A 10,068-nucleotide genomic window follows, 5' to 3' on the forward strand; every position below is an offset into this window, starting at 1 on the left:
CTTGCTGGTGATACCTATTTTTGACATTTATTTTTGTAAATGAACGTAATAATTGACAACTTTCAATTTATGATATTTTGAAGAACATACTTTTCCAATACCAAGGATGCGAGTGTAAGGTTAACTATGCCTGAAGGCACCTAGATTATGTGGTACATTTAGCTTATTTACCTTGAAACAAATAGGATTTCTTTAAGGCGAGGATTACTAATCTTTGGCAGAGCTGTGTTACTAGCTGAAAATAGTATTCATGTATATTTTACAGTTTATTACTACCTATAAATAAAATATAAAACGTGTTTTCCTATATATTTCTTACAAATACGTACATTTATTAATGAGATTATTGACAATAAATATAACATAAATGTTATTAAAATAATGTTTAAGATGCGCTTAAAATAACGGTTAAAATTTAAAAAATAATCTTGCAGTCAGTTACAACAGGAAGGATGCGAATGCGATGCGATGCGAGACCAAGCGCTCCAGGCTCCTCCCCCGCTTAAAGAAAAGCCAATCAGAAGCGTCAGCTCACGAGCGGCGCTATGGCAACTGCCAATCTAAAAGCCACAACAAGCTCCGCAAGAGACAGAACGGCTACCAAAGAAGAAGTGATCCACGACCATGCCCGCCTTTTGGAATCCGCTAGACCATTCAGAACGTACAGATATATGATTGACAACACTCCAAGCTAATCATATTCCCGCAAATGTTATCCCTTAACGGGAGCGCGTGGAGGAGGTGATGGTGCTGTATAAAATACGACGAGCGAGTGGGTGACTTGAGTGGTAGTTGGAGAAGACTCGTCGCGCGTCTAGGTACTCTGTGGTTGTTGGCGGGAGACTATCCTACAGAATCGTTGTGCTGAACTCTGTGCAGTCATTTGGAAAAGAATAGAATATGGTGAGAACTAAGGGGAGCGGTTTCTAGCTGGATAAAATGTTCATAGTAATTGTAGCGCTTCTAGCCTCCCCTCCCCCGTGCGATTTATATGTTTGATGGCAGTGAGGGTGATGGGTCATTGGCCGCTTTATTATTATTATTATTATTAGCCATTTGTATAGCGCTACCAGACGCACGCAGCGCTGAACACCTGACACAAAGAGACAGTCCCTGCTCAAAAGAGCTTACAATCTAAGTAATACAGACAGAGAAGACAGTTGCGGGTGAGGGAAGTAATGGGTGAGAAGGGAGGAAGGGACAAGGGGAGGGCAATTGTGGCTAGAGGAGCTAAAAGCAGCAGTGAAAAAACGGTTGGCATATAACTGGCATATAACTGCGGTTTTGCTGCTTTTTCTCGAAAGCAGACCGTTGCGGCGATTGGAGTTGGGGGTAGGTTCCATCTGGCACGTGCCCTTTCCTCGCGTGGGTTGTTGTTGGCCCAAGGGAGGCGGGACGGGTTTCACTTCCCGCGCGCGCCTTTGAGCACGTGGTTGAAACCTTAAGGCTGGGACAGGCACAGGGTATTCGTGCACGTTGCCTGGGGTTTGGGTTTGTTTGTCGTCCGGTAACATTTTTGTTTTCGATATAAGCATCTGCCAGGGCGGGGGTGGCTATAGTGATCACCGTAATGTACAGTTTCATAGTGGCATCATCCTTATGTCCACTTTTTGATACGTGTATTTTAACATAACGTCAGAGTGGGCGCAAAGTTCGGCACCGCCGCTTTTAAGTTCGTGAGGAAGGTGCACCTTCGTATGGTCTTTAAAATTGTCTTCAATATATTGTTTGATAACCTACTTGATAATATGTGAAATATGTATTTGATCTTACATTCGGATTGATTTATAAGTTTAAAATATATATATATATATTTTTTTGCAGTGGTCATTTGTTTCGGGTACTTCGGTTTTGATTTCAGTCTGTCAAACTGATCGCTAGTGTTCTTGATATTTACTTTGTGCCAAGCTTCTTTTTTTTTTTTTTTTGAACTTTTGGGCTGTAGCGTATACAAACAAAATATCAAGGTGTCATTGGGTGTTCTTTTTTTAATCGGATTGTTGCTGCTGGGCTGTACTGTCTAATGGAGTAGTCTAAAGTCTGACAGTTGTTACCGTGTTCTCCTTTGTTAAATGTTCTCCATTATTAAACCAGCAAAATGTGTTCTTTTTCTTTTGTTTTGCAGCGTGAATGTATTTCTATCCATGTTGGCCAGGCTGGTGTGCAGATTGGCAATGCCTGTTGGGAGCTGTACTGTCTTGAGCATGGCATCCAGCCTGATGGTCAGATGCCCAGTGACAAAACCATTGGAGGTGGTGATGACTCCTTCAACACTTTCTTCAGTGAAACGGGGGCTGGTAAACATGTTCCCAGAGCTGTCTTTGTGGATTTGGAACCAACTGTGGTTGGTATGTACAGAGGAATATTATTTTTGTTTTCCTTAGAGTAATCTGGGAGAGAGGTCTGAATGTTTTAATTTCTAAATAGAAAGACTATATGTAGTGTGCTCTGTGTGCAGTATGATCCCATTGCTGGTTGTACACAGACAGTTTTTGTTTTGTTTTGTTTTTCCTTTTACAGACAGCCAACATGCATGTATCCATTCAGTTCAATAGAAAATATGACAAAATAGTTTTGTCTTTTGTAGATGAAGTACGTACAGGTACCTATCGGCAGCTATTTCACCCTGAGCAACTGATCACTGGGAAAGAAGATGCAGCTAATAATTATGCTAGAGGCCATTACACCATTGGCAAAGAAATAGTAGATCTAGTACTGGATCGCATTCGCAAGCTGGTGAGAATTAATTTAGCTACCTAATCTTAGATTCTTATAAACAGCATCATTTCAAGAGGGCTTCTTTAATTTGATCCTCATAGTCTTAATAGTGGTATAGAAAAAAATTGCTCTTTATTCAGCTACTTTACCAAGTCCTTGAAAGATGTCTGCTATACTGGGGATTTGTGTTTATGTAGTTTATATCCCTAACAGCCTTATGAAGGGAAGAAGGTAAAACCCAGCAAGCATTCTCTAAAGGGCTAGAGTCACCTTGGACCAGCACTGTTTTCTCTCAGAAGGGCTGCATCCACCTTGATCCAGCACTCATTACCCCCAGAAGGGTTGCTGCTGCCTACTGGATCCAGTACTGATTCTCTTCAGAAGGGATTTATTTATTTACTACTACTATTTAGCATTTTTATAGCGCTACAATTTATTTAACACATTTATACCCCACATTTTCCCACTAGTTGTAGGCTCAATGTGGCTTACACAAGACCGTAGGCAGGCTACAGTTCAGAAAAATACAATTAAACAATGTAATAGCAAAATAACATAGCATAGTAACATAGTAGATGACAGCAGAAAAAGACCTGCACGGTCCATCCAGTCTGCCCAACAAGATAAACTCATATGTGCTACTTTTTGTGTATACCCTACTTTCATTTGTACCTGTCCTCTTCAGGGCACAGACCGTATAAGTCTGCCCAGCACTATCCCTGTCTCCCAACCACCAGTCCCACCTCCCACCACCGGCTCTGCCACTCATTCTCGGCTAAGCTCCTGAGTATCCATTCCTTCTGAACAGGATTCCTTTATGTTTATCCCACGCATGTTTGAATTCCGTTACCGTTTTCATTTCCACCACCTCCTGCAGGAGGGCATTCCAAGCATATAGGTATCAAATTGGACAACAAAGATAGTAAAAGTGAAAAAGATAAGGTCCATGGATTTTGCTGTATCAAAGTAGAGGTACGTTAGGTTGGGTCAGGATTAATTTTCCTGGACCCCATCTTTGTTCTCTTTAGAAGGGCTGGATCCAGCACTCATTCCCCCCCCCCCCCCCCCCCCCCCGAAGGGTCCTTCCAGCACTCATTCTTCCCTGGAAGGGCCACGTTCCTCTGGATCCTCATTGCCCCCAGAAGAGCTGCAGCCTCCTGAATCCAGTACTGATTCTCTTTAGAAGGGATTCATTCTCTTGGATCCCACCCTGATTATCTTCAGGACTGCATTCCCCCCCTCCCCCACCAGAAGAGTCCTATCCCATCCAGCATTGTTTTCCCCCAGAAGGGCTGGATCCACCACTATTTTCTCCCAGAAGGGCTGCATGCACCTGGATCCAGCACCCATTCACCTCCAAAAATTGCTGCATCTACCTGGATCCAGCACTGTTTTCACTCAGAAGGGCTGCATCCATATGGATCCAGAACTTATTCCCCTCAGAAGAGCTCCTTCATTTTGGAGCCAGCACCAGTTCACCTCCAAAATTGCTGCATCCCCCTTGTTCCGGTTCTATAATTTGGTCTTCTTTTCATACTGAGAAATCTTTTTATTGTTCATAGAAAAACAGAACAAAATACATGTCCATCAACAATTTATTTTACAATTTCTTCCTCCTCCCTACCCAATCTTCACAAACCTGACAAAACTGCTCAACTTAAAGGAGCTAGAATGTCCAAAGATAAACACCCTCTCCCCTCCATCCCACATGCATACAAAACATATACCTTGAACTGTACGAAATGGAGAAAACAGGTATTGCATGTAAGAACTGCAGCACCACAGATCTGGTAGCATAAACCTGAAAGAAATAATATAAGCGGACTATATCTCTTCTGTTCATAAGATGAAGGAACAAGTATTCTAAAGAAAAGATCTGAACCTGAGGTGAGCTTAACTGAGAACCCCCAAATTGGAGATAGATCTGTACTCTTATAACCTCTCTCAGCCCCCAAATAAATGTTCACCTCATCAGGATGGAGAATTAACCCTATGTCCCTTCCTCGTAATGAAGGGAAAAAATGGGGGGGGGGGGGGGGACTTGGGAATCCACGAAATGCAAACTCTAAAATAAATTTTTTTAAAAAGTGAATTATGTATGGTGGGAGAGAGTTGGTTTGCATTTTTTTTTTCAATTACAATAAATGGACATGTAAGCCACTGCTGGCTCTGGGGATTGGTAGCATGGAATGTTGCTACTAATTGGGTTTCTGCCAGGTACTTGTGACCTGGATTGGCCACTGTTGGAAGCAGGATACTGGGCTACATGGACCATTGGTCTGACCCAGTATGGCCATTCTTATGTTTTTATAAGAAATATATTAATGTTACAAAAGGATTACTGTGTTTTTGCTTTTCTTCTGTAGGCTGACCAGTGCACGGGGCTGCAAGGTTTTCTTATATTCCATAGTTTTGGAGGTGGCACTGGCTCTGGCTTTGCATCTCTCTTGATGGAAAGGCTGTCTGTTGACTATGGCAAGAAATCCAAACTTGAGTTTGCAATATATCCAGCACCGCAGGTCTCTACCGCAGTGGTAGAGCCATACAACTCCATTCTGACCACTCATACGACTCTGGAGCATTCTGACTGTGCATTCATGGTAGACAACGAAGCAATATATGATATCTGTCGTCGCAACTTGGATATCGAACGACCCACTTACACTAACCTGAATCGTCTCATTGGGCAGATTGTATCATCTATCACTGCTTCTTTGCGTTTTGATGGGGCGCTCAACGTTGACCTGACGGAATTCCAGACCAACCTTGTTCCATATCCCCGCATACATTTTCCCTTGGCAACATATGCACCAGTTATCTCGGCTGAAAAAGCATACCATGAGCAGCTGTCTGTAGCTGAAATTACCAATGCCTGCTTTGAGCCAGCTAACCAGATGGTGAAATGTGATCCTCGTCATGGCAAGTATATGGCTTGCTGCATGTTATACAGAGGCGATGTTGTTCCTAAGGATGTCAATGCAGCCATTGCTACAATCAAGACAAAGCGTACCATTCAGTTTGTGGACTGGTGCCCCACCGGTTTTAAGGTATTGTAAAGCATTGCTAATTGCTTGTACTAGTAATTTTCAACTTGTTTAAACAACCATTTTAATTTTCCTTTCTTCACTTTAGCACAATAATTTAGATAAGTATTATTATACTCTTTCTCCCAGCATTTCACCCAGAGCCATTCCCAAAAGCCAGCTGGAAATAATGACCCTTGTTCATGATGGATTATTAAGTAGATCAACTATAGTAAACTATCACATTTTACAGTTTTTTTTTTTTTAGAAATAGAAATCAAGCAAAATAAAACATGGAAAAGAAAATAAGATGATACCTTTTTTATTGGACATAACTTAATACATTTCTTGATTAGCTTTCGAAGGTTGCCCTTCTTCCTCAGATCGGAAACACGGCTACCACACTCCTCTACTTTTTTAGAAATAATTTGATGCACCAATATTTAAACATCTTTCAGCCTCTCTTATCAAGCTGCATTAGTGGCTCCCGGTGCGGTAATGCCAACAAAGCCATTCAGTTTGAATGGGCTCCGTCGGCATTGCTGCGCAGGAACCGCTAGCACAGCTTGATAAAAGAGGCAGGCTCATAAGGCCACTGTTCTATTTGGCTGTATTTTCTTTCCTTAAATTCATGTGTTTTGGCCTTAAATGTCAGGGTTTTTTTTTTCTATACCACCATCCTGTGTTTAATTTTGTTTGTTTCTCTAAATTTGTATTGATAATTTGTATTATAAACCAAGTGCATCACAAACCATATAAAGTAAAACAACATGTAACAATGTAAAGAACTATTAAAGCACAACTCCCACCTCATATAATTCCTACCTTTCATAAAAGTCTAGTAGAGCTCTCTGTTCTTCACCGAGCTCCACTCAACACCCTGTGTTTAATCTTATGGACTTTGTGGAACAGCCAGTGTTAATATATTTTTTAATAACAATTTCTAAGCGCCCAACAATGTGGAGCATAGAGCATACTACTACAGAAAAATAAAATGATCTTTACAATAGCAACACATGATGAACTTGGCCATTTTCAAACCTGAAAATTATCTTATCTTTTTGTTTAGAAAATGGCCATTTCCTAGATGTGTTTGTGTATTTTGAGACCATTAAAAAAATGTCCAAAGAAAAAAAAAAACAAGCCATTGGGACACATGCGGGGGGGGGGGGGGGGGGGGGGGGGGGGCTAGGATTCTTAGTAGATTGGCACCACAGACATCCCAGCAGAGCAGTGGAGCACTCTGGGGGGCACTGCAGTGAACTTCACATAAAAGGTCCCAGGTACACATCTCACTGTTACCCCTTTATATTGGATGAGGAGTCCTCCAAAACCCACTGTAAACCTACTGTACCCACATATAGGTGACACCTCCAGCCATAAGTGTATTGTAATGGTGTATAGTTGGGTACAGTGGCTTTTGGAGGGCTCACAGTTAGTGAGATATGGGCCTGAGTCCTCTTCTGTACAGTGTACTGCACCAACCACTTGGCTACTCCTGGGACCTGTTTTCTGCTGTAATAGGATTAGCCATAACATCTGATGAAACAGAGGCAGGTATGTACTGTTTTTTGTTCAAATTTCTGGGGAGTGGGAGGGGGTCATTGACCAATGAGGGAGTAAGGAGAGGGGGTCATGCATTGATCCAGTAGCCATTTGGTAATTTAGGGCACCTTTGTATGACTTAGTTGTTATTGAAACAGTTCCAGACCAAAATGTCTGAGCTTTAGCCCTGGACATTTTCGCTTTGTTCCATTATGGCAGAAAAACATCCAAGTTGTGGGAATGCCCAAATCCCGCCCCCAACACTCCCCTGACGTGTGCCACCTTATGATTTGGACGCACTACAGCTAACTGCATAGAAAAACATCTTTAAAATGTATGTGATTTGGATGGTTTTCTGCAAGAAATGGTCATCTTCTGTTTTTTAGACATTTATCTGTTTTGAAAATGAGCCCCATAGTCAACAATGATGTTATGTTGTAAGACTAAAGTAATGGTATAGGGCATAAAAGGTCCCTGTAAATCTTTTATGCTCTCCACATTGTCATAAAAAAGGTCCAGGTTGTAACTGTTTACACGAAGAAAGGAAATAATTTATCTTAAATCTTCTCTTTCTCTAGGTGGGAATTAACTACCAGCCTCCAACCGTAGTACCAGGAGGTGACTTAGCTAAAGTACAACGAGCTGTATGCATGCTGAGTAACACTACAGCTATTGCTGAAGCCTGGGCTCGCTTGGACCACAAGTTTGATCTGATGTATGCAAAGCGTGCCTTTGTCCACTGGTATGTAGGTGAAGGCATGGAAGAAGGAGAGTTTTCTGAAGCTCGGGAAGATTTGGCAGCTCTAGAAAAAGATTATGAAGAAGTTGGTGTTGATTCTGTGGAGGGTGAGGCTGAAGAAGGGGAAGAATATTAAAGATATAATAAAATACACTATAGAGCACTTCTATATGTGAAAAGGTTAAATGGTTACATGGTTTCTGTTACTTGAACCTTGTTTAGAAATAAAAGCATTTTATGTGAACATTGCTTTTTTGTGTTTTGTGAGGGAAGGGTTTGGCTTTTAAGCATTGTAAATTAAATGAGTGATGCTAAATTTAATTGGAATTATCAATTCATAGTATAAAAAACAAATACAAATGTAGGGCACCCTGTTTACTAATTTTTTGTTCCATAGACACAAGGGAAAAATGGCACTTCCATGCAGCAAATTTCTAATATAGTCTTCAAGTCTGATTTTCTGCTTGGTTGTGAGTGGGAGGGGCCTGACTGGGGGAGGAAAGAGTGTCAGCCTTTGATGGCAGGGCTCTGAAACAGCCCTGCTCCATGCATGCACTGTTGTGGTTATTAGAATAAGTATGTTGACTGGGAAGAAATGAGGTTGCTTGCCTGTGATGGGTTCTGTGTAGCCACAGAAAAGGGTGACATTTTGTCCAGACACCGAGCCTGATTAGCACTCTTGATTTTTTTTTTTTTTGAGCATGTATGGATGTTCTCTGCTGCCTTCTGCCTTTCTTGTCTCCTCAGTTGTGTTTGTGTGGACTGTTAAAGGTAAGCAACTTAAGAGCAAGATGGGAGGCAGAGAACTACAACTTCCAGTGATGAGATGACTGTTCTTAAGAGTGGTACTTGCAAGACATTTGCCAGTATTCTGTCTCTCTAAGATAAAAGTATTGGCTGGTCTGATGAAGCAGGCTTGAGAGGTTTCCTGGGTTCTTCCTGTGCCTTCCAAGTTTGGCATAGTCCAGTCTCACACCCAGGGTAACATTCATTGTGCTTTTCCTTGTCATCAGCTGCAGATGAATCCATTAACTGATGGGTTGTATCCGCCTACCAGCAGGTGGAGATAGAGAACACTGAAAAGCCACAGTGACCCTGGACTTCTAGGTCCTCCTGCCTCCAGTATATCTCTATCTCCCAGCAGGTGTGGACGTCGCTTGATCATCAGCTCCTGGATCCCTGCCTGGGGTGGCTCCTGTGCTTTGCCAGTAGAGCGGGGGTGTTGTGGCTGGTGGTGCACACTTTGAAGACATATTTGGTTTTGTTCCCTGTCCCTGCCTTACCCCTTCCCCCCTCCTCCCGGAGTCCCTCGTTTGCTGCCTGCCTCCAACTTTCCTCACAGAGTAAAAAAAAAAAAAAGGGTGCGCTTATTCAGCGTTGCTGTTCTGAGGATTTCTCCAGAGATTCTGGTGTTGACTCGATCTTCCGAGGTGAGAGTGGTGCCCAGCTCCTCCGGGGAGGTTCCCGCGGACAGCGTCCTGTGCAGGTAAGTTGGCGCGAGGCCGCCATTTTATTTCTATATTCCATATCATCATGCTGATCAATCCATAGACTGGTGGGTTGTGTCCATCTACCAGCAGGTGGAGATAGAGAGCAAAGCTTTTGCCTCCCTATATGTGGTCATGTGCTACCGGAAACTCCTCAGTATGTTCTCTATCTCAGCAGGTGGTGGTCACACACAGCAGCAGCTCTGGCTAGGTCTCCAAGCCTAATTGTTAGGTTTTGTTGAGTACCTGGGGTTGAGGGCTCTTCTTGAGCAAGTGCAAACCTGGTGGCGCCAGGTCCCCCTCCCGCTGGCTCCGTTAAAAAAAAACGTTTATTGCAGCTACTCACTGGGACACCAGGTCGTTACAGCTCGGAGCGAGAAGCAGGTAATTTTTACCTTTTTATAGCGGGCAGGGGCTTCCCCGATCGATCTCCACGTGGCCTATGGCGTCGGAGGGCGAGGGCGCGAAGAATCGCTCCCCGGACCGCGTGTGCGCTTCTAGCGGGGATGTGGGGGTTTTAAAGTCTGATTCGCCCTTGTTGGGTGTCAGTTTTGAG

General features: G+C 42.8%; 1 protein-coding gene across 1 annotated transcript; it reads left to right on the forward strand.

Annotated features, from left to right (window-relative positions):
* Positions 1–670: 670 nt before the first annotated feature.
* On the forward strand, positions 671–8,256 carry LOC115463461 (tubulin alpha-3 chain). The gene is made up of 5 exons (XM_030193976.1): positions 671–903; positions 2,126–2,348; positions 2,588–2,736; positions 5,085–5,765; positions 7,865–8,256. Exons 1-5 carry the CDS (start codon positions 901–903, stop codon positions 8,159–8,161), a joined length of 1,353 nt encoding a protein of 450 aa, XP_030049836.1. The 5' UTR covers positions 671–900; the 3' UTR covers positions 8,162–8,256.
* Positions 8,257–10,068: the final 1,812 nt, after the last annotated feature.

This window comes from Microcaecilia unicolor, chromosome 2, assembly GCF_901765095.1.
Source record: "Microcaecilia unicolor chromosome 2, aMicUni1.1, whole genome shotgun sequence".
NCBI lineage: Eukaryota > Metazoa > Chordata > Amphibia > Gymnophiona > Siphonopidae > Microcaecilia > Microcaecilia unicolor.

Excerpts from the sequence above, each read along its gene's own strand:
- LOC115463461 (XM_030193976.1), top strand. Across the intron at positions 2,349-2,587 it reads TTTGGAACCAACTGTGGTTG|ATGAAGTACGTACAGGTACC; the intron begins GTATGTACAGAG and ends TGTCTTTTGTAG. Across the intron at positions 2,737-5,084 it reads TGGATCGCATTCGCAAGCTG|GCTGACCAGTGCACGGGGCT; the intron begins GTGAGAATTAAT and ends TTTCTTCTGTAG.